The 27,550-nt window shown below is 40.6% G+C and overlaps 1 protein-coding gene across 1 annotated transcript; it reads left to right on the top strand.

Moving 5' to 3' along the window:
* The first annotated feature begins 514 nt into the window (after positions 1–514).
* cct4 (chaperonin containing TCP1, subunit 4 (delta)) lies at positions 515–25,749 on the top strand. Its single transcript, XM_060831125.1, has 14 exons — positions 515–848; positions 1,249–1,301; positions 13,494–13,583; positions 13,875–13,983; positions 17,378–17,520; positions 19,597–19,718; positions 21,548–21,680; positions 22,799–22,938; positions 23,576–23,672; positions 23,803–23,913; positions 24,036–24,166; positions 24,863–25,097; positions 25,197–25,310; positions 25,562–25,749. The coding sequence occupies exons 1-14, from the start codon at positions 740–742 to the stop codon at positions 25,574–25,576; spliced, it is 1,602 nt and encodes a 533-aa protein (XP_060687108.1). The 5' UTR covers positions 515–739; the 3' UTR covers positions 25,577–25,749.
* The last annotated feature ends 1,801 nt before the right edge of the window (positions 25,750–27,550 follow it).

Below are 27,550 nucleotides of genomic sequence, written 5' to 3' on the forward strand. Positions count from 1 at the left end.
ATTCTTGTATGCACATTTTAGCGAGTGCAAAGGCAATTATATATTTCCTAGTTTTCATTCTTGTTACCTCAGCTCTTGGCTGAAACAATAATACACTGGTGTGAGTGCATTTACCTTGCATAATCAATTATGATTGCAGAAGTAACACTGCATTGCCTATACCCCACAGGCAGCATCCGGGAGCAGGAAAATCGATGTTTCAGGTAAAAGCCCTTCATCAGGAATTTCTGACGAAGGACTTTTGCCCGAAACGTCGATTTTCCACTTTCTCCACATGACTGAGAGTCTGGTCAGACTAAGTTTTCCTTCCCCAAAGAACAATACTGAGCAGATCCAGATATCTCTCCACCGTTAGCTGCATGGCAACTCGAACCCGGCTCGTGATTCCCATGATAATTATTTTTAATTTTTACATTCATTACAATTTTCGAGATTGTATTCCCGTATCTAAATTCCTCAGGAATTCCCTCCCGGCTTCTGCACAGACAGCCGCTGACGTCAGTGGGTGGGGCCCGTGTTTGGGTCCTGGCCGTTTCTGGAAGTTTCGCCGCCTCAGAAACGCCGGTTACCTGGCGCTCGAGAGCTCACTACAATCCGCCGCCATCCTCCATCCCAGGGCCCTGTTCTGCTGCCATCCTCCATCGAAGGGTTCCGTTCCGCTGCCATCCTCCATCCAAGCGTTCCGTTCTGCTGTCATCCGGCTCCGTCTCCTCCTCAAGGTCCCGACCCGGTCTAAGCGATGCCCGAGAAAGGCGACAACAAAGGCCCGAACAGCGCGACCAAGGGAGTTTATCAGGACCGTGAGAAACCGGCTCAGATCCGCTTCAGCAACATCTCCGCCGCTAAAGGTGGGGTTGGGTGAGAATATGACCTGCCGTGCCGGTGGTGGTGGGGGGGGGGTGAGTGTGTGGAGTGTCGGAGAAACACAGGGACACGGGGGGGCGGTGGGTAGTGAGTGGTGGTGGTGGTGGGGGGTAGTGGGTGGGGGGTGGTGGGGGTGAACCCATTGTGGCTTGTTTGTGGCGCCCGGGGTGTGCAGGGAAAGTTAAGGATATGGAGGAATATGTGGAGACTGTTCACCGTGAGGTTAAACCTCAGTACCCCAGCTTCGGCGATCCATCCACCCTCTGAATAACTGCTGCACAAATACAGACTCCCTCCCCTCAGCAGACTTCATTTTAAGTTTAATCGATGTAAATAAGGGTTATCTTAAAAAGTAACTTTTAAAAAGGTTTGTTTGTCTTTCAGCTGTTGCAGATGCCATACGGACAAGTCTTGGCCCAAAGGGCATGGATAAAATGGTACATCCTTATTGCATTTATAATTTAATCTAATTCTTTTCTGTCCTAAATATGTAAATACTTCTTTGCTTTCTGTCTCCTTTTCAGGCAGTAATTACGTTAATGCTTAATACTTGGCACAATAACATTTTGTGGGTGGCACAGTGGTTAGCACTGTTGCCTCACAGCGCCAGAGACCCGGGTTCAATTCCCGACTCAGGCATCTGATTGTGTGGAGTTTGCACATTCTGTCTGTGTCTGCGTGGGTTTCGTCCCACAATCCAAAAGTGTGCGGGTTAGCTGAATTGGCCCTGCCAAATTGCCCGTAGGTAAAGGGGTAAATGTAGGGGAATGGGTGGGTGACTTCGGCGGGTCAGTGTGGACTTGTTGGGCTGAAGGTCCTGTTTCCACACTGGAAGTAATCTAATCTAATAAGTAAGCTACCTAACCTTCATAAATCATTGTATATCTGTTGTTTAGCAAGGCCTTTTTTTCGTTAATCCAATGCTCCACTACATGGCACCTTGGCCTATTGTCACCTAATTAAGATTGATTTCAACAGTATATAACCATTTAATGGCAAAGCTTGAATATTGCTGAATAAGTTTTGTCAACCTTTTCTTGTCTTTTGCTTATCAAGACAACTTGCAAGAATATCACCACAAAGGGATAATAAGATTTATTCTATGAGAACAGTGTGCTCATTGAGTAGTCGGTGGACTATAATAGATATGTCACTGGAAAATACGCCGGTACATCAGGACTGAAAATTGTCACGCTTAAGTTTTAATAAGACATAGTCATAGAGTCATGGAGATGTACAGCACGGAAACAGACCCTTCGGTCCAACCCATCTACGCCGACCGGATATCCCAACCCAATCTAGTCGCGCCTGCCAGCACCCGGCCGATATCCCTCCAAACCCTTCCTATTCATATACATATCCAAATGCCTCTTAGATGTTGCAATTGTACCAGCCTCCACCACATCCTCTGGCAGCTCATTCCATACATGTACCACCCTCTGTGTGTAAAGGTTGCTCCTTGGGTCTCTATTATATCTTTCCCCTCTCACCCTAAACCTATGCCCTCTATTTCTGGACTCCCCGATCTCAGGGAAAAGAATTTGTACATTTATCCTATCCATGCCCCTCATAATTTTGTAAACCTCTATTAGGTCATCCTTCAGCCTCCAACACTCCAGGGAAAACAGCCCCAGCCTGTTCAGCCTCTCCCTGTAGCTCAGATCCTCCAACCCTGGCAACATCCTTGTAAATCTTTTCTGAACCCTTTCAAGTTTCACAACATCTTCCTGATAGGAAGGAGACCAGAAATGCACGCAATATTCCAACAGTGGCCTAACCGATGTCCTGTACAACTGTAACGTGACCTCCCAACTCCTGTACTCAATACTCTGACCAATAAAGGAAAGCATACCAAATGCTGTCTTCACTATCCTATCTACCTGCGACACCACTTTCAAGGAGCTATGAATCTGCACTGCAAGGTCTCTTTGTTCAGCAACACTCCCTAGGACCTTACTATTAAATTCATAAGTCCTGCTAAGATTTGCTTTCCCAAAATGCAACACCTTGTATTTATCTGAATTCAACTCCATCTGCCACTTCTCAGCCCGCTGGCCCATCTGGTCCAGATCCTGTTGTAATCTGAGGTAACCCTCTTCGCTGTACATTACACCTCCAATTTTGGTGTCATCTGCAAACTTACTAATTGTAACTGTTATGTTTGCATCCAAATCATTTATGTAAGTCACAGGCCTCCAGCCTGAAAATACCCCTCCACCACTTCCCTCTGTCTTCTACCTTCGAGCCAGTTCTGTATCCAAATGGCTGGATCTCCCTGTATTCAGTGAAATCTAATGTTGCTAATCAGCCTCCCATGGGAACCTTGTCGATCGCCTTACTAAAGTCCATACAGATCACATATACTGCTCTTCCCTCATCAATCTTCTTTGTTACTTCTTCAAAAAACTCCATCAAGTTTGTGAGACGTGATTACCCAAGCACAAAGCCATGTTGACTATCCCGCATCAGTCCTTGCCTTTCCAAATACATATGCATCCTGTACCTCAGGATTCCCTCCAACAACATGCCCACCACTGAGGTCAGGTTCACCGGTCTATAGTTCCCTGGCTTGTCTTTACCACCCTTCTTAAACAGTGGCACCACGTTTGCCAACCTCCGGTCTTCCAGCACTTCACCTATGACTATCGTTGATACAAATATCTCAGCAAGAGGCCCAGCAATCACTTCTCTCACTTCCCACAGAGTTCTCGGGTACACCTGATCAGGTCCTGAGGATTTATCCACCTTTAACCGTTTTAAGACATATTCAGCACTTCCTCTTCTGTAATCTGAACATTTTGCAAGATGTCACCATCTATTTCCCTCCAGTCTATATCTTCCCTATCCTTTTCCACATTAAATATGGATGCAAAATATTCATTTCGTGTCTCTCCCATTTTCTGTGGCTCCACACAAAGGCAGCCTTGCTGATCTTTGAGGGGCCCTATTCTCTCCCTAGTTACCCTTTTGTCCTTAATATATTTGTAAAAACCCTTTGGATTCTCCTTAATTCTATTTGCCAAAGCTATCTCATGTCCCCGTTTTGACCTCCTGATTTCCCTCTTAAGTATACTCCTACTTCCTTTATACTCTTCTAAGGATTCACTCGATCTATCTTGTCTATACCTGACATATGCTTCCTTGTTTTTCTTAACCAAGCCCTCAATTTCTTTAGTCATTGAGCATTTCCCATACCTACCAGCCTTCCCTTTCACCTTGACAGCAATATACTTTCTCTGGATTCTTGTTATCTCATTTCTGAAGGCTTCCCATTTTCCAGCCGTCCCTTTACCTGCGAACATCTGCCTCCAATCAGCTTTTGAAAGTTCTTGCCTAATACTGTCAAAATTGGCCTTTCTCCAATTTAAAACTTCAACTTTTAGGTCTGGTCTGTCCTTTTCCATCACGATTTTAAAACGAATGGAATTATGGTCGCTGGACCCAAAGTGCTCCCCAACTGACGCCTCAGTCACCTGCCCTGCCTTATTTCCCAAGAGTAGGTCAAGTTTTGCACCTTCTCTAGTAGGTACATCGACATACTGAATCAGAAAATTGTCTTGTACAAACTTAAGAAATTGCTCTCCATCTAAACCTTTAACACTATGGCAGTCCCAGTCGATGTATGGAAAGTTAAAATCCCCGACCATGACTCCCCTATTATTCTTACAAATAGCTGAGATCTTACAAGTTTGTTTCTCAATTTCCCTCTGACTATTCGAGGGTCTATGATAATCCCAATAAGGTGATCATCCCTTTCTTATTTCTCAGTTCCACCTAAGTAACTTCCTTGGATGTATTTCCGAGAATATCCTCCCTCAGCACAGCCATTCCCCCTTCTCTCTTGCCTCCCTTTATATCCTTCCTGTAGTGTTTGTATCCTGGAACATTAAGCTGCCGGTCCTGTCCCATCTCTGAGCCATGTTTCTGTAGCTGCTACGATATCCCACTCCCATGTTCCTAACCATGCCCTGAGTTCATCTGCCTTCCCTTTTAGGCCCTTGCATTGAAATAAATGCAGTTTAATTTATTAGTCCTACCTTGTCCCTGCCTGCCCTGACTGTTTGATTCACTTCTGTTCTCAACTGTACCAGTCTCAGATTGATCTCTTTCCTCACTATCTCCCTGGGTCCCACCCCCCACCTTACAAGTTTAAATCCTCCCAAGCAGTTCTAGCAAATTTCCCTGCCAGTATATTAGTCCCCTTCCAATTTAGGTGCAATCCATCCTTCTTGTACAGGTCACTTCTACCTCAAAAGAGATTACGATAATCCCAAAAATGTGAATCCTTTTCCCATACACCAGCTCCTCAGCCATGCGTTCATCTGCTCTATCCTCCTATTCCTCCCCTCACTAGCTCGTAGCACTGGGCGTAATCCAGATATTGCTACCCTTGAAGACCTCCTTTCTAAATTCCTGCCTAACTCTGTAATCTCCCTTCAGAATCTCAACCTTTTCCCTTCCGATATCATTGGTTCCAATGTGGACAATGGCCTCTTGCTGACCCCTCTTCTCCTGTGAGAACATTCTGCACCCTCTCTGAGACATTCTTGATCCTGGCCCCAGGGAAACAACACACCATTCTGCTTTTTCTCTGCTGGCCACAGAAACGTTTCTCTGTACCTCAGACTACAGAATCTCCTAACACAATTGATCTCTTGGAAGCCGCCGTACCCCTTGTTGCATTAGAGGCAATCTCAATACCGGAAACTTGGCTGTTTGTGCTACGTTCCCTGAGAATACATCACCCCCTAGATTTTCCAAAACAGCATACCTGTTTGAAATGGGTATATCCACAAAAGACTCCTGCACTAGTTGCCTACCTCTCTTACCCTTCCTGGAGTTAACCCATCTCTGTGGCTGTATCTGAGACTTCACCCCCCCCCCCCCCCCCACCCATATCTGCCATCCATCATATACTGTTGTTGCAAATTCCTCAGCACTTCTATCTGTCTCTCCAACCCATCCACTCGATCTGATAAGATTTGCATCCAACAGCATTTTTGGCAGATATAATCTGCAGTAACCCGTAAACTCACATCTGACAAGAAGTACATATCACTGCAAAGGCCATTTTTTCTCCTTCCCAATCTACAGACCCAGAAAATAACACCATCTTATTCCTCTGCTAAGCACTGCCCCAGGTTAAATTAATAGCTATGGCTTATATTTTAAGTTTAATCCAGAGACTTCTCTCCAAAAACACACCATCAAGAAAGAACCCACTGTACTCACTAATACAGCCTTCCTCTTGGACTGACTTAAAACAACAATTAACTTATCTGATTCTATGTTGTGAACTTCGCCCAAACCGGTTCCTCCAAGATTAGTTGTGAAATTCATTGTTTGTTAATTTTCCAGGGTGCACTTTGATATCCAGAGACACATGAATTCCAAAACAGCAAAGGCAGTGGCTGTGCAGGCTCTCTCTCGCGCTCTCTCGCCTCGCCATGCTTTTTTTGTTTGCTCTTGATAGACAGCATAAAATGGACCTTTGGTACATTTCGTCCATGCTCACCAGATATCCAAAATTAATCTAGTGTTGTTTTATGCAATATTTAGAAGGCATCGGCTTGGGTACTTGAATAAGAAGGATTTAGAGGGTTATGAGTCAAATGCCGGCAAATGAAATTCTAGAAGCCTTCTAGAAATCCAGATACACTACATCTACAGGCTTGCCATGATCCCCACCTTCGAAGCCCTCTAGCAAGTTAGTCAAATGTGATTTACCCTTCATAAAACCACGTTGACTAATGGATTGTATTTTGACTTTCCAAGTGTTTTGTTATTACTTAATGAGAATATCGCTATTTCCCAATGCTACATGGGAAATTTCCTACTTTCAGCCGTTTGGTTGAATAATGGTGCTGTATTAGAATTTTTCAAATCCACTGGAACCTAATCTGCATCCAAGGCATTTTGGAATATTAAAACTAATGGATCCACTATCACTGCCATTTTGTTTAAGACCCGAGGATATAGGCCATCAGGCCTTAGGACCTTGTCTGCCTTCAACCCAAATGGTCTGCTCAGTCCTTTTTCCCTGGCAATTGTTCTCAGTTCCTCCCTTTCTATAACCTTTGCATTACCTATTAGATTTGGGATGGCACTGAAAACTGAAACAAAATATTAATTCTGCATTATCCATGACGAACTTGCCAGTCTCTCCCTCCAAATTCACTTTAGCTACTCTTACATCTTATACACATCCAAAAGCTTTTGCTATCTATTCTTATGTTTTGCATTGGCTTTGCTTCATAATTTACTGTTTGGTAATCCTTTGATCTTTAAACATTTCCCAGTCTTTCAGGATGCCACTGGCCTTTGCAATAGTTTTTGTCTTAGTTCTTTCCTCAACCATGGATGTTTCTTTCTCCTCTTCAATCTTTGTACATTTAGACCGTAAGAAATAGGAGTGGAAGTAGACTGTTTGGCCCTTTGAGCTTGCTCTGTCATTTAATAGGATCATGGTTGATCTAACAATCCTCATATCCACATCTTCAACTCAGGGGAAAAAAAAGTCTCCTCATTTCAGTCTTAAATTTGTCCCTGGAGCTTTGTAAGAATTCTATATGTTTCAATGAGATAATCTCTCATTCTTCTCAACTCCAGCAAGTAGAGATCTGGTCTTTTTAAACCTTGCCATAAGATAGTCCCTCCATACTGGTGATCTTCTCAGACTGAGTCTTCTGAACTGATTCTAAAGAATGCCTTAAGGGAATCAAAGCTGCTCACACCACTCCAGATGTGGTTTCATCGGCATCTTGTACAGTTGCATTAAAACTTCCTTACTCTTACAATCTAATCTTCATGAAATTGTATTCCATTCGCCTTCAAGATCACCAGCTGCACATGTGCAAGCTTTCTGTTTCGTGCCAAAGTACCCCCCAAGACTGTTTATGTTGTAGCTTTCTGCAGTTTTTGTATATTTAATTCAAACTCTGTTATAGAGTCCAAGAGACGTTCAGCACAGAAACAGACCTTTTGGTCCAACTCGTGCATGACGACCAGATATCCCGACCAAATCGACTCGCACCAACTCATATCCCTCCAAACCCTTCCCATTCCTATACCATCCAAATGCCTTCTAAATGTTGCAATTGTACCAGCCTCCACCACTTCCTCTGGCAGCTCATTCCATACACGTACCACCCTCTCTGAAAAAGTTGCCCTTTGTGTCTTTCCCCTTTCGCACTAAACCTATGCCTTCTCGTTCTGGACTCGCCAACCCCAGGGAAAAAACTTAGCCTATTTACCCAATCCATGCCCCTCATGATTTTATAAACCTCTATAAGGTCACCCCTCAGCCTCTGATGCTCCAGGGAAAACAGCTCCAGCCTATTCAACCTCTGTATAGCTCAAATCCTCCAACCCTGGCAATATCCTTGTGAAACTTGAAAGGGTTCAGAAAAGATTTACAACATCTTTCCGATAGCAAGGAGACCTTCATTTGTTCTCACTTGTGAAATGAGCAACTTCATGTTTTCCTACATTATACTGTTATCAACATATTGCTCACACACTTTATCAATATCTCTCCAAACTCTCTCATCCCTCTCAACCTTTATTTCACATTTTTGACTTCTGTAAATTTAGTTGTAAGTACATTAACTTCATTCCTCAGGTCATTAATATGTATTGTAAACAGTTGTAGTCCCAGCACTGATCTCTGGAACCCCACTGGTTGTGGGTCACCAACCTGAAAATGCACCCATATCCCACTCTTCCTCTTGTCTATGTGCCAGTTCTCTTATCCATGCCAGTGTACTCCCTTGATCATGGTAGACTGTTGTCTTAATAATGGGTGGGTTTCGCTTCGGCAGGTCGGTGTGGACTTGTTGGGCCGAAGGGCCTGTTTCCACACTAAGTCTAATCTAAAAAAAAATTTACTGAAGTAAATTACTTCAGTAAATTTACTGAAGTAAAGTACTGTGTTGAGCACTCTGGAAATCCACAGCACATCTACTGATTCCTCTCGATTCACTCTGACTCAGACTTTCTCTGAAAACTGTAATAATCTGACATGATTTCCTTTTCATGAAGCCATGTTTGACACTGCTTGATTAAATTGATCTTCAAAATATTCTACCATTACTTCCTTAATTGATTCCAATACTTTTCCAACAATATAATGTATTTTATTTGGGATCACTTGAATATCTTCTGAAACATCTGCCAATGTTCATCAGCTGTCCACCTTTTTAGTCTTTCTGAAAATCCATTTGTCCCAGATCAGTCCTCGTGCCAATGTAATTATCTTTATTTAACTCAAAAATGCTAATATGGGACTCTACAGTTTCGCATCCTCCAATTGCATTTGAAATTCTAGAAGGCTGTGATCATTCTTTCCTAGAGGAATCTTTACAATGGTCTCACCTCATTGCACAAGACAAATCCATAATTGATAAAAGGGTCCTGACCCAAAGCGTCAACCTTACTGCTCCTCCGATGCTGCCCAACCTTCTCTGCTCTTTCAGTTCCACATTTTGTTGATAATGACATCGAGCATCTGCAGTCCTTACTATCTGTGTAATTGCTACTCTGGTTGATTCCCAACATATTTAGATTAAGATTACTTACAGTGTGGAAACAGGCCCTTCGGCCCAACAAGTCCACATCGACTCGCAGAAGCGCAACCCACCCATACCCCTACATTTACCCTTTACCTAACACTACGGGCAATTTAGCATGGCCAGTTCACCTTGGAGTGTGGGAGGAAACCGGAGCACCCGGAGGAAACCCACGCAGACACAGGGAGAACATGCAAACTTCTCACAGTCAGTCCCCTGAGTCAGGAATTGAACCCGGGTCTCGGGCGCTGTAAGGCAGCAGTGCTAACCACTGTGCCACCGTGCCGCCCACTATGCCACCGTGCTGCCCATGTTTAGAACAGATATTGTTCTAAAAAAAACTCTACATTTACTGAACTTTCCCTTGAGGCTGTCTTGCTAATTTGATTAATCCAGTCTATATGCATATTAGCAAAAAGGCTATTATTTTCTGCTTTATATTGTCCTCTACTGGAACCACTGTTTTGGGGAAGTTTCGATTACTACCACCAGGGACTTCTTTACTGTTGCTCATTTCTACTGAAACTCCTTTAAGGTCTTGACCTCCACCATCTCTCCAGCAATGATCTAGTCCTTTACTGACAAAAATACACTACTAAAGGGGAGGCAATGGCCTTGTGGTATTATCTTGGTCTGTTAATCCAGAGACCCAGATAATGTTCTCGAGATCTTTATTTAAACTTGGCTACGCAGATGGTGGAATTTGGATTTTTTTTTAAAAAGTCTTAAGAGTCTAATGACACCGTGAATCAATTGTCCGAAAAAACCTATCTTGTTCACTAATGTTCTTTCGGGAAAGAAACCGCCATCCTTACCTAGTCTGGCCTACTTGCGGATGTTTGTAAAATCAGGAGGGGGCATGGATAGAATAAACAGACCAGGTCTTTTCCCTGGGTTGGGTGAGTCCAGAACTAGACAGCAAAGGTTTAAGGTGAGGGGAAAGATTTAAAAGGGATCTAAGGAAATACTTTTTCAAGCAGAGGGTGGTGTGTGTATTGTATGAGCTGCCAGAGGAAGTGGTGGAGGCTGGTACAATTGCAACATTTAAAAGGTATCTGAGTGGGTGTAGGAATAGCAAAGGTTAAGAGGGATATGGGCCAAGTCCTGGCAAATAAGACTAGATTAATTTAGGATATCTGATCAGCATGGATAAGTTGAACCAAAGGGTCTGTTTTAGTATGGCTCTAATCTGGCTCAATGATGTGTGACTCCAGACCGACAGCAATATGGTTGACTTAATTGCCGTCTGGTCAATCAGGGATGGGTAATATATGTTGCCTTGCCAGTGATACCCTTATCCCATCAATGAAGTAATAAAAGTTTCTATTATAACCTTCCAAAATAGAAACCACAAGATATTCAATTCCCAAACCTGGTCTGCCTGCAACCACATTTCAGTAATGGTAACTAAATCATATCTGTTTGTCTCTAAGTTCAAATCAGCGGTGTGCACCGACAGCAGGGGTCCCAACATGGAGTCCTACAGATCCCCCTTAAAACAGACTTCTGTCACAAATATCCTCCCATCAACCTTTACCTCCTGACTATTAGCCAACTTTGGATCCAGTGTGCCTCTTTGCTTTGGATCTCATGGGCTTTTACTTTTTTGACCAGTCTAACATGATGGAAAAATCAAAAGTCTTGCAAAAATCAATCTTTGACCGTATCAGATGCATTGCCCTCATCAACACTCCTGGTCACCTCATCAAACAAATAAATTTATCAAACACAACTTTCAATTAACACACCTCTGGCTAGCCCTGATTAGTCAATGGCTCACCAAGTGCAGATATATTTTGTCTGTCAGAATTTGGACTGATAACTTGCCCACATCTGAGGTTAGACTGACTGGCCTGTAATTGCCTGGATGTATCCCATTGCTACCATTGTTCCAGTATTAAAAGTCCTATATGCCTCTTCTATGGCCAGTTAAGATTTGAAAGCTTATTGCTAAGATCCTTAATATCTTTTCCATGGCCTCCCTCAACAACCAGGGATACATTTCGTCTGGAACTGCAAATTTATCCACTTCGCATGTTGTGAAACTCGCTAGTACCCTCCTATCTGTTAACTTTTCTTGTTACACTTAAACGCTGTTATCTGCAAGAAGCTGCACCGAGCCCATTTGGGTTAAATCATGTCTCACCTTTTATTCCTGGCCCATCCTTATATTTGTCGACAGGGTTATAGTGGATAAAGAGCAGGATCCAATGTATGAATATCAGCATTCACTTACAACTGGGGTTCACTGAGAGCTGAAATTGGTTGCCAAGCATTATTAAGTTTTTCCAAGTTTTCAGTAATGGAGAAGTTTACAGAAAAGTATTCCTGGTTCAGATTTCAAGGAGAACAAAGTAATTCTGTACTGAACAGATTTTGGTTTTGAAAAACCTATAGTCCTCATCAGCCCACATGAACTGATAGGTTTTGTCAGATGGAGAAAATGTTTGGAGGAACCTTTTGGAGACATAGAAAATAGGCGTAGGGTTGGGCATTTGGCCCTTTGAGTCTGCTGGTCATTCAGACTGGTCATGGTTGATCATTCAACTTGTTCCTGTGTTGTCCCCATATCCATGGATCCCTTTTGCCCTCAGAGCTATGTCTAACTCCTTGAAAAAAACAATGTTTTGGTCTTAACCATTTCCTGTGGCAGAGAATCCCATGAGTTCACCTATTTCAGGATGAAGACATTTCTCCTACCCATATCCTTGGTCATTGGGAACACCCTGTCTGAATTTACATCTTGCAATACTATTGGTGTCAAGTCTGTCATAACGCTAAGCTGGTGGGGGCAATTTTATCATTGTATAGCGCTGGGGCTCAGTCATGGTGGGTTCACATCTGTCAATGTATAACAGTGGGGTACAGTGAGCTTTTGGAAGGTCCTGCACAGGAGACTGAAAGCTAAGAATCCGTGGAAGCCAAGGAATTTTTGCAAATGGGATTCACAATTGGTTGAGTGTTAGGAAGCAGAGAGGCATGATTGAGAGATGTTTTCTGATTGGAAGTTGTGTCCCGTGGGGTGCCACAGAGTTGGAGTCATTGTGTTTTACGGTTTATATAAATGATTTAGAATTGCATGTAGGAGGGCTGATTTAATAAGTTCACAGATGATTCAAAATTTACTGGGGCTGAAAATAGTGGGGAGGATAGCCTTGGAGGAGGTTCAATCCAGATAAATGTGAGGTGATACACTTGGGCAGAACAAACGAGGCAAGAGAATACATGATTAAGTACATGAATAGGAATGGTTGGGAGGGATATGGGGTCAGGTGCAGGCAGGTGGGACTGGTTTAGTTTGGGATTATGCTTCGTGTGGACTGGTTGGACCTAAGGGTCTGTTTCCGTACTGTATTACTTTATGCTCCCTATCTCTGGAAGTAGTCATGGCCTTGGTGTTGTGCACAGGCAACCATTTCAGTAGTTCATTTGTTGCAGGAACAAGTCCAGATTAGATTGAAAAGCATGTGGTTACTATGAGATATGACCTCTGTGTGATCCAGCAAAGACCATAGCTGTTTCAAGGTCTCATGGCTGTCAAATTAAGAACTACAACCTGTAAAAGGAGGGTGTTGCCTCGTTGGTGTTCAAAATATGATGGACCACCACCTTGTCTTAGTTTGAGTAGCTTCAGAATGGTGGAACAAGTGTGCTGAATACTAAAATGCAGATTTGAGATGCATATATTTGAGGTTAGAATTATAGGAGTTAGTGAACTCTCTCCGAGCATTCCCCCATTTCTAAGGACCGAGCTGTCTCTGCATTCGCTGACTTCAGAGTCTGCCTGTGTCTTAAGAACTGTACTTCAAAATTGATACCAAGTGCTTGGTGACAGCATCCTGTGAAAATAGTTGGGGAATATGCAAATTCTTCCTTTTCCCATCCAACTTCCCCTCATGGTCTCAAAAGGTTGTTCAGATTACTTGCTAGCTTTTAAAGAAATATAAATAGTCATGCAGAGTGCAGTTTCTCTTCGGGATTTTTTGGAAGCTGATTTTATTTCTCTCTTCTACATTCTTCTCTCTCTCTTCCCCACCCCCCCCACCCCCACCCCCACCCCAGATCCAAGATGGAAAAGGTGATGTTACCATTACCAATGATGGAGCAACTATATTGAAGCAAATGCAAGTTTTGCATCCAGCAGCAAAAATGGTCAGTGTTGTGAATGTTGTCTATGATTCTTCAATAACCTTCTAAACATTTAGTTAGCTTTCTGCAGCAATTAATTAGCAATATTTTTGAATCTAGCACCACTTTGTGTTGTATCTTGTACATTCATTTCCATGTTATGATTGAACGTTTTAATCATAAAAGGTCTGTGAGTTGGCTGTGTTGTTCATTTGTTTCATCATAAACATTCATTTGTTTCACCTCTTAATAAACAATTGCCAGTTAAAACTTGCAAATTTTCAGACTTGTACTTTTTGTTTTCTTTGACTTAAGCTGGTGGAGTTGTCAAAGGCTCAGGATGTGGAAGCTGGTGATGGAACCACTTCTGTTGTGGTCATTGCAGGAGCTTTGCTTGACTACTGTGCTAAACTGCTTCAAAAAGGTATGTATTACAAGAAATGTATTCAAACTGACTCTTCCTATCAATATAGAGAAGAACCTCAATTATTCGGTGTTCAATTATCCGAATATTGGAATATCCGGCAAGATCACAAGGTCCCAATGCTGGCTAAACTGTTAGCCAGCATTTGATTAATTGAGCAAAATATTCCCATATCCTTTGGATAATTGAGGTTCCTCTGTACACTTAAATATTGGGTTGAAGCAATTTTGTCACATTTCATGCATAGGACAAAAGCCAAAGAACTGGCTACTCAACCCAACCAATGCTGATGTTCCTCCCCAACTTCCTGTGATCTTTGCTCATTGTAATCCATCATCATGACCCTTTATTCTCTTCTCTCTCAGTTGCTTAGCTAGTACTCCCTAAAATGAATTGATACTGATCACTTCAATTGTTCCGTCTGGTAGCATGTTAAGCATTCTCACCACTCTGGGTGAAGATTTCATTGTGAATATCTTGTGGATGTTTTCCAGTGCTGCTCTTCCCCACCGAGGAATGATTTTTCTGTGTATTTATTTCCATAGCTTCAAAGCCCTGTTGGGTCAATCTTTAACTTTTTTCAAGAGTAAGGAGACCTAGCCTACTACCCCTATATACCCATGCATTTCTAATGACATGGGCAGCACGGTGGCACAGTGGTTAGCACTGCTGCCTCACAGCGCCAGAGACCCGGGTTCAATTCCCGCCTCAGGTGACTGTGTGGAGTTTGCATATTCTCCCCGTGTCTGCGTGAGTTTCCTCCCACAGTCCAAAAATGTGCAGGTGAGTTGAATTGGCTATGCTAAATTGCCCGTAGTGTTAAGTGAAGGAATAAATGTAGGGGAATGGACCTGGGTGGGTTGCGCTTTGGTCGGTCGGTGTGGACTTGTGGGGCCGAAGGGCCTGTTTCCACACTAAGTAATCTAATCTTCCCTGTACCCTTTCTGAGATCTGTCATTTTATAATATGGTGACCAGAATTGCATGTGGTACTGTATGGTTTAAACAAAGTTTAATATGAGTTGAGCATGAATATATTGGCTTTTATTTTTAAAAGTAGGAAAAATTTGAATTTGAGACTTGATTTGCCCAAGCTAGTTAATATCCTTGTCTTTCTTATGACTTTTTTGCAAGGACTGATTTGATCGCTGTGTCTTCTTTGCACTTGCTTTCAGTTCACTCTACTTGGATTTCATCTTTTAATATCCTTTGTAATACCAACACCTTTCATTCAGTCATCACCCTGGCTCGACTTTTGTTTCATCTGACTCCTATTACTCCTGCTTAAAAGTCTTCAAACGTACCCTGACCTTTCTCCCTCTGCCCCACCACAATCAGTCATCAGCCATTGCCTTAGTTTGGTTCAAAACACTCCCAGTCCTCGTCAATCCTCTGCGAGTTCAGTACTTGACATGATAGTGATCCCTTGGTGGTAGCAACAAACCTTTGAACATGTGGAAGCTATTCTGTGTGGCTGAGGTCCTAAGCTAACTCCTGTTTTAATTCTAAGCACTACTGAACCCCAAGAGAGCACTTCCTCAATTCCTATTAAACACTTTTGTTGTCCAGCTCTGTGCCATTCCCTTCTTTCTGGATAATACCGCTTGAGCATTGTTTCCTCCTTAACGCAAACTGTTTTGATCTTTTGTTCAAAATAATAAAACAAGATTATCTCCAGTTTTCATTGTTTCCTTGCTATTTGTCTGTAGGTGTTTTTGCATGTTCTTTTAATGCCTTTGCACAATATTGTCAGTTCTTGTAAATTGAGGATTATATTCAGTATCTTGTGGGTAATCTAATCAATTGTTTCTCTAATTGGAGTATCTGTTTCTACAACCTGTCCCCTGTTTTCTTTCACTATTAAATGGTTCTTTTGAGAAGGTGACCAAACAGGTAGATGAGAGTTAACCGGTTGATGTGGTGTATATGGATTTCAGCGAGGCGTTTGACAAGGTTCCCCACAGTAGGCGATTTATACAAAATGTGGAAGAATGGGATTGTGGGAGATATAGCAGTTTGGATCAGTAATTGGCTTGCGGAAAGAAAGCAGAGGGTGGTGGATGATGGGGAATGTTCATCCTGAAGTCCAGTTACCAGTGGTGTACCGCAAGGGTCGGTGTTGGGTCCACTCCTGTGCGTTATTTTTATAAACTACCTGGATGAGGGCGTAAAAGGGTGGGTTAGTAAATTTGCAGACGACACTAAGGTCGGTAGAGTTGCGGATAGTGATGAAGGATGTTGTAGGTTACGGAGAGACATAGACAAGCTGCAGAGCTGGGCTGAGGGGTGGCAAATGGAGTTTAATGCGGACAAGTGTGAGGTGATTCAGTTTGGTCGGAGTAACCGGAATGCAAAGTACTGGGCTAATGGTAAGATTCTTGGTAGTGTAGATGAGCAGGGAGGTCTCTGTGTCCCGGTACACAGATCCTTGAAAGTTGCCGCCCAGATTGACGGGGTTGTTAAGAAAGCATAGTGTTTTAGCTTTTATTAATAGAGGGATGGAGTTCCGGAACCATAAGGTTATGCTACAGCTGTACAAAGCTCTGGTGTATTGTGTACGGTTCTGGTCACCGCATTATAAGAAGGATGTGGAAGCTTGGGAAAGGGTGCAGAGGAGATTTACTAGGATGTTGCCTGGTATGGAGGGAAGGTCTTAGGAGGAAAGGCTGAAGGACTTGAGGCTGTTTTCGTTGGAGAGAAGGTGGTTGAGAGGTGACTTAATCAAGACATATAAGATAATCAGAGGTTCGATAGGGTGGACAGGGAGAGCCTTTTTCCAAGTATGGTGACGGCGAAGATGAGGGGGCATAGCTATAAATTGATGGGTGATGTCAGAGGTAGTTTCTTTAGTCAGAGAGTAGTAAGGGTATGGAATGCTTTGCCTGCAATGGTAGTAGATTCGCCAAGTTTAAGTACATTTAAGTTGTCATTGGACAAGCATGTGGACGTACATGGAATAGTGTAAGCTAAATAGGCTTCAGATTGGTATGACAGGTCGGCACAACATCCAGGGCCGAAGAGCCTGTACTGCGCTGTAATGTTCTCTTTTCTATGGTTTCCTAGGGCACTGTTATGGTGCAGTGAGTGTGTCCATACCTCTGGACCCAGGGGCTCAGATTCAAGTCCTGCCTGCTCCAGAGGTGTGTAACAGCATCTCTGAACGAGTTGATCTGAAAAATGGGTTAAATAAATAGTTGCCTGTCTCTTACTGTTCTGACCATTTATTTCCAACATTTTGCTCTCTTTCCCAGTTGATTTTGATTGTTTTCCTTAACTTTCTTAAAACTATTGTTTGCAGTTCTGTTTTATGAAATTTGGAGATCTGCTAATCACATGCTTAAGTCTTGTCTTAATCGCCTTTATTTTGCAGAATTAATTGATCAATTTTGTTACAGGGATCCATCCTACAATCATATCTGAGTCTTTCCAAAAGGCCTTAGAAAAGGGTGTAGAGGTTTTGAATGGCATTGCTCAACCTGTGGAACTAAGTGACCGAGAATCTCTCCTGAACAGTGCTACCACTGCTCTCAGCTCCAAAGTAAGAACAATTGCAATTGTGTGATTCATACTGATAACTTCTATCTTATTAATAGGCTTTGCGATGTAAGTATTTCAAACATGAAAAATATTGTACATCACAAATCATCTCAATTCCAGTAGCTTACTTGCACTTTTACATTGAAAATATTATTTATTATTGAATATATCACCAATTTACCATTTTAAAGTGACTTGATTATCATACTCATTGCACATCAGGCAAATTTCTCTTGGCTCATTGCTGAGATGCAGATTTATTCATGGTTCATTCATTCAATTAGGAGTGTTATTTGGAAAACCTCAAATCAAATCATTAAACAAAGGAATCTTGGCTTCATATCCTTTTCTGCGTCTGGTGTACATAGAACAGTACGGCACAGTACATGCCCTTGGATCACGATGTTGTGCCAAGCATTTATCTTAATCAAAGATCAACCTAACCTATTCACCCCTTAATTTGCTGCTTTCCATGTGCTTGTCCAGCAGTCACTTAAATGTCCCTTATGTCTCTGACTCTACTATCACTGCAGGGATATTGCATTCCACACACCACCACATTGTGTAAAAAAAAAACCTACTTCTGACATCTCCCCTACACCTTTCTCCAATCACCTGAAACTTATGACTCCTTGTAACAGCCATTTCTGCCTTGGGGGGAAAGTCTCTGGCTATCTCCTCTGCTTCTCATTACTTTGTATACCTCTATAGAGGTATACCTCTTTTCCTCCTCCTCCAGTGTGAAAAGCTCTAGCTCACTCAACTTCTCTTCATAAGACATGTAATGTACTCAATTACTTCGTAATATCTTGTGTGAAATAAACTGAATTGACCACTTTGGGGACCTAAAGAGGGAGAGAACAGTTGATCACTTTTGGCTGAAGTTGCTTCCAAACACTTGACGGTGTCTTGCACTTAGATACTGGATTTCTGCTGTGGCTGAAGATGAGGATATCCTTGTTAGGTGCCTGATTGCTTGTTGCTACTCGTCTTAATTGTAGGGCTAGCTAGCTATGGTCTGATTTGTTCAATCTGCCCCCTGTTTTTAGAATACTGTTCAGGCTTCAGTAGGTTACACTTGGAATTCTCAGGTGCTGCTTAACCCTTGGAGTGATGAAGTGAAGAATGTTGCAGAATGTGTGCTTGGCCAGTTTGTGTCAGCGCACTGTTCTGTAGCTGATGACACAAGAAATATTGTACATGTCTACTATTCAGCTGCTATTGTCATTATGTAATTGTACTTAATGTCATATCAATTTTCTGACTTGATGGACTGTACTGTGGACAGATGTACTTCATTATGTACATTGGGTGAAGTTCAGGTCAGGTAGACTGATCATTTGCTTGTGCTTGTACTCTCGGTTCTAGGGACAGGCAAAGTGGTATTCCTAGGCTTGAGGGATGTGAAATCCTTTTTTGAGTCCAGTACCTTGTATGCCCTTTGTGACCTCCTCACTGAGTAGAGGCAGAGGTGTATGCTGGGTAGCAATCACCAGGTGTTGTTCCTGGAATTGTTTAATTAGATAGATAGTGCAAGACTTGATTTGCAATTTCTGTTGTATGCTCTTAGAGTAGGCCTTACTTGATTATATATCAATGTGCCTATTTCTGGATATGTTCTGTGGCTGGAATAGAAACTAGAGTTTGTTAATGATGATGTTTGGAAAATGAATAGCTTTGCTGAACAGCCTGTGGAAACTTGGGTATTAATGTCTAAATGAAAGATAATTTTTATTAGATTAAGTGCCTAAGTCTTGCTGTGCTATGATACGTTGTCCCTGAGAAGTATGCCTAAATTTTAAGATTTTTTTCAACCTGACAGTGAAGGGTTCAAGTATGTAATAGAGCAGAGACAGACAAGAGGACCAGACAATATTTGGTAGGGGGCAGGAGGAATAATATTTTAAGGGGAGCTAAAAATGTCTAGTTTTCAGAAGAAAATTAAGAATTTAAAATTTTGACTTGTTCCCAAAATGGCAGATATAAAGTTAAGATTCCCAGATGTGTGAAAGTACAGAGGGGAGACATTACTAATAAAATGCTTTAAGTAATTAAAACTGAACTTTGTATTGTATAGGTTGTTTCTCAGTATGCCAGCCTTCTTGCTCCAATGAGTGTTGATGCAGTAATGAATGTAATCGATCCTGCAACTGCCAGTAGTGTGGATCTTCGCGATATCAAAATTGTCAGGAAACTAGGGTAAGAACGAGTATTTATTAATGTGTTAATAGTTCACATATTGTCTCCTTGGATTAGCTACAGTTGTCGGTTTATCTAATTACAGAAATTTGGAACTGAAAATTAATGTCACAGTCCTTTTTAATGAGATTTCTTTTCCTGTAACACAACTCAACCATAACCAAACCATGAAATCTTAGTCCTACAGGTAGTAAATTGAAAAAATGTTTTTAAAAAGATGACAAGTTTTTATCATTCTCTCTTTTTGTTTCTTAATTTGTTTCCATCTAATTTGACTTCACCGCTCTCCGTCATTTGTTTCTTTTTGAATTCTTCAATCCCACTTCGTGATATCAAAAATGATGAAACTGAGGGCCTGTTGTTCCAGTTCCCATTTGGTCTTACTTTCAAAACTGACTAATTGTAATCAACTGAGCACGCTGAGGTATTCTTACTTCAATAAAATTTCAGCTGTTCACTTGATTCCAGCTGAATAAGCCAGCTGTGATAGCAAATTAATGAAGAACCTTTTGCATGAATTTGTTTCAATTTCTCATTTTTCTTGAATTTTTAGCATTTTGAAGCCTGCATTCTGCGCTGAAATGTGTTTAATTGTGATGGGAGTCAATGTGATTTTCAAATAAGTTTTGTCAACTTTGGTTATTTGCAATACTGGAGCAGTAAGGTGATTTGTTCTTTGATATTTCTTATTTCTCATTTCCACCCACATTAGCTTCACTTGATGTACTCACAGGAATATCCTCTCTAAGTACGGTCGTAATGTTATCCTTAACCAAAAATGCACTCCAACCTCTCACGTCACCTTTCTATTTTTGCCATATCATCTCTACCCTGTAACAATTTGCCAGTCCTGCCATTTCCTGAATCATTTTTCTGAAAAAGCTATGATATCCCAGTTCCAGGTTCTCAACTATGCCATGAGTTAATCTGCCTTACCCGGCAGGCCTTTTGCATTGAAATAAATGCTGTTTAATTTATCAGTCCTACTTTATTCTCTGCTTTGCTCCTGCGTGTCTTGACTATTTAAGTTGCCCCTCTTCTCCAGTGTACTAGCCTCAAACATAACTCCTTTGGGACATGGCCCCCCAATTGAGATGCAACCTGTCCCTTATGCAGGTGCTTCTGCCCTAGAAGAGATTCTAATGATCCAAAAATGTGAATGCTTGCCCTCAGCACCAGTTCCTCAGCCATGCACTTGTTTTCTGCCTCATCCTCCTATTTCTACTCTCTAGTACTATCTATCTCCTTTTTAACAATCACTTCCTCCACCACTAATGCAGTGGCAGCAGTGTTTTCCATTTAGAAGATTGACTGCAACAACACACCAAGGCCTGTTTGCACCATCCAAATATATGACCTCAACAGTTGCAAGTTCCTGTCTAAACTCCAGACCTTTCCAATTAGGAAATATATCTGTTACTTAATGTCATGGGATCAAAATTCTGATCTTCCCTTGCAGCGCTGCAGCAAGATCTGCAGTGGTCAAGATGACAACATACCACCTTTAATCAGAGCAGTTAGGGATGGCCAATAAATAATGTTGTCTAGTAAGTTGCACCTATACCCATGAATGGTTGTTTTAAAAAGTTGCTTTCATATTTTGGTCATTAATTGTCACATATGAATCACTTTGATTGTAAAAGTCGTCTCCTTCCCTCCAGTTATAATCAAGCAGTTGTGCAATACAGCTGAGTGTGGATTTGAGTCCTCACTTAGCAGACAGCAATTCAAAGCAACTTAGTCTTCACAAGTGGCATTTGTTTTTTAAAATTCATGATATTATAATTTTAAAAAACAGCAATCTTAAATCATCAAAATTTGCCTTGCAGCGGAACAATTGATGACTGTGAATTGGTGAATGGACTCGTTCTGACTCAGAAAGTAGTTAATGCGGGTGTCAGCCGAGTGGAAAAGGCTAAGATTGGGCTCATCCAGTTCTGTTTGTCTGCTCCAAAGACTGACGTACGTATATTTCTTTATAATTTAGTTGAAGCCTTAAATCGCACAATTAGCCTTCAGATTTTAACATACTTCATTGATCACAGCATTCTAAGTCTTATGAAAAGCAGAATGCAGTTATGAAAGTGTTATCTTGTATGAACTGTTCATTTAAAGCAGCAGGCTCCCTGCTTGCGTGCATGTTAAGGTGCACAATGTATATCTCACAGCTGACTGATAATTTTTGTTTGGAATGACAACCGATTCCACTTCTTCCTTTTAAGTATATTGATAACTCTGTTATTTAAACCGTTTCCTGATTAAGATAAATATCAAAGCAAGATATCTGAAAGCACTCCAATTATATCCATGTGGGAGGTTCTGGTCCTAATGCAAAACCATGAATGTGAGTTATTCTTGTCATTTTTAATACATTGCCTGCATGAGTAAATACTAACTCAGGACTGCCTTCTTGCAAACTCTTTCAGTTAGAATTTTTGGAAAACATGCATTCTATTCTTATTGCTAAGTCCTGACTGACCTACAACATACAAAGAGTCCTTAACATTGCAAAATATCCAAAAGGTACTCTTAAAGGACCATTTGCGACAAAGTTTCATGTGGAGCCATGGGAGGTAAAATGCTATTTTAGTGCATGTTCCTAGTTAATCTATAAAATATGTAGTTCTATTAATAGAAGTCCTGTTTCTGCACTGTAGGGATTCTATGAATCTATAAATAGGTTGAATTTACCAGTTTTATCACCATCAGACAGAGGTAGTACTCATATTGGCATGAATTTGGGATCAGCAGAAACCTGGCAATTATTTGCCACTGTTTTCCCTGTCTGATCTTTTATCAAGCCAACAATTTGGGCTGCATCTTTTTTTTTTGTACAAAATACTTTTTTGTGCATCACATCCAATGGCTTCTGACACTTAGAGTACTCACTAAAGCTTTGGACAAAATAATGATTGGTGTTCTCAACTGAGATTTTGTCATTAACTTGAATTTTAAATTTGATATGTGTTACAGATGTCATTAAGCCGTTTCCATTATTGTGCTCTGGAGTGTCAGCCAATTTATGCTCAGGATTTTGGGGTGTAATTAAGAAGTTCTGTAAAGTTTACTTTCTTCTGCAGATGGAAAGCCAAGTTGTAGTTTCTGACTATGCCCAAATGGACCGCGTGTTGCGTGAAGAAAGAGCCTACATTTTGAACTTGGTGAAGCAGATCAAAAAAGCTGGTTGCAATGTTCTGCTGATTCAAAAATCAATTCTGAGGTAATTTTGAGTTAGACATGAATCTGTGCCATACCTACTTGTGTAATGTTTTGGGAATAGGTCATATATGATATGTATTTATCAAGCTGGCCGGTCTTTCTTATACAAATTTAAAATATAATATTCTGATCATGCCATTTATGGGGTACTTGGAAAGTAAATAGAATGAAATACAATTTGAAATTTGAACACTGGACATAAATTAGAGCCTTGTCGGCAGTTATTTAACTGAAATTACTTCTGAAATGTGTTCTGTCAATCAGTTTGCAAAGTCTATGTCTAAATGTTTTTGTCAGTTTCAGCAAGTTGATGCTAGTCCAAAGTGTACACCATTCATTGACAATAATGCAAAGATTGTAAGTGTTTATGGTTGTCAAATTTTATGGTGGGCAGTGTTTCAGTTTATGCTTGAGTTTTAATGTGATATTGGGTTTAATAAACATGTGTTCTATTTGCCACCTCCAAGATCTTTGCAGAAATGCATTAACTAAATGTTGTATGAGTTTTTTAGCATTATTCCTGTTTCTCAAACCAAGCTTCCTATTCCTTTAGCTGTGCAATTTTGAAATCTATGTCTCAGACTGGTATGACCAAAACTGAAATAGTCCATGTTCACACTATTCTTTTTTTTATATAGGGATGCACTTAGCGATCTGGCCTTGCACTTTCTTAATAAGATGAAGATTATGGTCATCAAGGATATCGAGAGAGAAGATATTGAGTTTATCTGTAAGGTACAAAAGACTTATGTGACAGTTGTGATGAAATTTAATCTTTTTTTGAAATCTTGGCAGTCAGTTTTATATTCTATTCTTTATTTGATCATTACTTACAAGCCAATAAATATTCATTTTTTTTTCCTAGACTCTTGGCATAAAACCAGTTGCTCATGTTGACCAGTTCATGCCAGATATGTTAGGCACAGCAGAGTTGGCAGAAGAAATCCGTTTAAATGGTTCTGGCAAACTGATCAAGGTAATAATGAGCGAGGGTCACTTCCATAGGCAACTATTTCAGTTTAGGCTACATTGAAGCTTCAATATTGGCAACAATTTATAGTTGCCTAGTTATGCAAATATGATTGCTTTTTGCTGTAGATTACTGGCTGTGCAAATCCAGGGAAAACTGTATCCATTGTAGTCAGAGGGTCCAATAAACTGGTAATGGAAGAAGCTGAGCGTTCCATTCATGATGCTCTCTGTGTCATCCGCTGCTTGGTAAAGAAAAGGTAATTTTCCTGCAGTGCTCTTACTCTAATTTTTCTTTTGGCTAGTTGTTAAATTGCTAATTCTTAGAATATTTCCAGTGTATTGTCAAATATTAGAGCAGATGTTTGTGTTTAAATCTGAGGCAACAGTTTAAAATCATGCCTTTCAAGGGAGAGGTTAACAGTTTGACCATTGATGGGAATGAATTTGGCTTTTTTTGTTTATATTTCGTTTGTCTATTTTTAATTCCTTAATCACATCTGGATTTTATGGTTTGAAGTAAATGCTATCTTTAAATTTGTATTTCAGAAGCTAGCGTCTTCTCATGTTATTGATCATAAGTTGGTGCTCTGACTATTTGGTTCCTTTTTGTAGTTGTGGTACCCCTCCACACAAGCCTCATAGTCGATTTATATAGAATGTGCATGTTTTGATTTTTCTCTTTATACTTGAAGATTACATCATTAAATCCTGAGAATTCTGAATGGGGGTTTAAAAGCAGTATGAATTCAGAAAAGCTCTGACCAATTGAAACTAATTATTTCAGGAATTTGTATAAAGACTTACAAAACCACTAATTTTGTCCATCATAATTGAAGAACAATGTTTTTGACGCTAAGCAGAATGAATCATGGTATGGTGAACACAATGATAGGATCAACATTTTATTGAAGCAAGTTATTGTATAATCCACTGAATTCATATCTTTTTAACAGGGCTTTGATCGCTGGAGGTGGAGCTCCTGAAATTGAGTTGGCAGTACGTTTGACTGAATATTCCCGTACTCTTAGTGGCATGGAGGCATACTGTGTACGTGCATATGCTGATGCGTTAGAGGTTATCCCATCTACTTTGGCTGAAAATGCAGGTCTTAATCCAATTTCCACTGTCACAGAATTGAGAAATAGACATGCACAAGGAGAAAAGACTGCAGGAATTAATGTCAGAAAGGTGAGGCCTGCATTCAGAATATCTCTTGTTGCTGGGACGTTTTTGAAGAAAAATACAAGTGAACAGAATCTACATTTTTGGTTTTGCTTTATATTTCAGGGTGGTATTTCTAACATTCTAGAGGAGTTGGTTGTGCAACCTTTGCTTGTCTCCCTCAGTGCTCTGACACTTGCTACAGAAACAGTTCGTAGTATCCTGAAGATTGATGATGTGGTAATTGTTTCATTATAGTATGGTTGGGGCAGGGGTGAGAATGATACTTCGTTCACTGTTATTGTGCTGCTAAAGCAATTACTGTCAAATGAGTAGAAAATTTGATCTGTAGATATAAACGAATTGGGTTTCAAATTGTATGCTGCCATTATTAATGCTGCTTACTGTTTGATGTCTGTTATGAGACCATAATGTTTTTCATATAACTTTATTCCTGTCTTGTAATAATTTGGTTTACTTTCTTTCCCCAGGTTAATGCACGATAGATGTAACAGAACTGAGTGAGATGTCTCAAATCCCCGTGTTTATCTGCTGTGCCAACGTTTGATTGAGCACAACCTTTCTGATGTTTCATCATAATGCAGAGTTGCCACATGTTTGTGTTTACTAACTGTAGTAATGCTATAACTTAATAAAATATTCAAAGTTTGAAATTCAACTTGTTTTTATTCATGTTTTCCTTTTTGAGCTTTCATGTTCTTGTATGATCGTCAATTTTATTAATGAGTGAACCATAGAATATGTAGCACAGGCCAACCAGTCTATGCCAGGATTTATGCTTCACTCAAGTCTACTTTTTTTTCCTCTCAACTAAATTGAACTATTTGAACCATCTGTTCCTTATCCGTTATTTTTCTTTCTTGTTTAATGGAATGTCAGCTTCTGTTGCCTATGCAGTTTTTGAGACTATTTGTAGCTCAGGTTGAGGTTCGGGTTGTAAGTTTGCTCGCTGAGCTGGCAGGTTAGTTTTCAGACATTTCAGTGATGTTACCTTGCATGGTGACAAGTCTCGGGTGAAGCTTCACTGGAGATTCATTGATGTTACGTACCATGGTGACAAATCGTCTGAAAACTTGTCAGCTCAGCGAGCAAACTTAAAACCTTTTGTTGCCTATCCCTAATTACTCTTTAACTAAGAAGCTTGCTCACAGGACAGTTAAGAGTGAAACATTTTTTGTGGATCTGGAATCACATGTAGACCAAACAGGTAAGCCTGGAGGATATGTGAACCAAATTGTTTGCCAATTTTGATTTTAAAAAAATCCATGATTTCATAGTTGCCTTTTTTTATGAGCTAGCTTTTGATTTCAGATTTATTAATTGAATTCACATTTCATCTCCCTTTGTGGGATTTGAACTGTATGACCCACAGTTTAATTGTTCTCTGGATTATTGGTCCGTTGACTTGTTTTGGCCACTTCCAATGGATTGAGTGTTCAACATTGTGACCACTTTTTGCATGAAGACAGTTCCTTTGAATTCACTATTGTATTTCTTGGTGATTGGGTATCATTGATACCTCTATTTAGTAGTCTTTCTGTTGAGAGAACATTCTTTTGAAAATCATTTGACCACCACTTGGTGTTTTTTTTTCATTCCAAGAGAACACAGACCCTTTTCAGTCCCTTCCTGTAAGAATATACCCATGCATTTCTGGTATCGTCCTTCTAAATTGTCTGTACAAACTCTTCAATGCCTCCACTGTGTATTATTTTATCTATAAGGATGGCTGGAGCTGTGGTTTAATGTAAGTGCAGTACAGGTTTAGGAGAACTTATCAAGTCTCCCTCGAAAAATCAAGCATGCTGCTTGGTTTGGCTTTTTGTAGCCCTGTGAAACTTATGCAGCTGTCAGTGATTAGTACTCAGCATACCCCATTGTTTGCGTATTCCTACAATGATACACTACCTTGCGACTATTTATTGTAGAAGCCATTGAGACCATAAAGTCTGCACTGACCTTCCAAAGAGAATACTGCTGTATTCCCGTAACCTGCATTTACCCAGCTAATCCAGAGTCTGCACATTTTTGGAACCATGGGAGGAAACAGGAGAACTGGCAAAAACCCATGATACAGGGAAACAGAAACTGTATACAGCCAGTCACCCAAGGCTGGAACTGAACCTAAGTCCATAGTATTGTGAGGCAGTAGAGCAAACCACTGCCTTCATGCTGACCTTTTATGCTGAACTTCTTTTGCTAATTATTTGCCTTGCTGTCAATTAGATGTACATTGTTTTTTTTAAGTTGTGTGGTTGAAGAATAATTCTCATCAGCCTGTTAGCAGATCTCTTAATTTTCTTGCGTATATTGTGCAAAATAAATACCTTTTTTTATGTCAAACCTCATTCAGTTACTTCTGACATATGGTTTCAAAACATTGACAGCATTGTTTGATCAGCTTTGATATCTTGCAGTTTTTTTTAAAAACATGGTGAAGTGGGTTGGCCAAGCTAAAT

This window comes from Hemiscyllium ocellatum, chromosome 10 (assembly GCF_020745735.1).
Source record: "Hemiscyllium ocellatum isolate sHemOce1 chromosome 10, sHemOce1.pat.X.cur, whole genome shotgun sequence".
NCBI classification, from domain to species: domain Eukaryota; kingdom Metazoa; phylum Chordata; class Chondrichthyes; order Orectolobiformes; family Hemiscylliidae; genus Hemiscyllium; species Hemiscyllium ocellatum.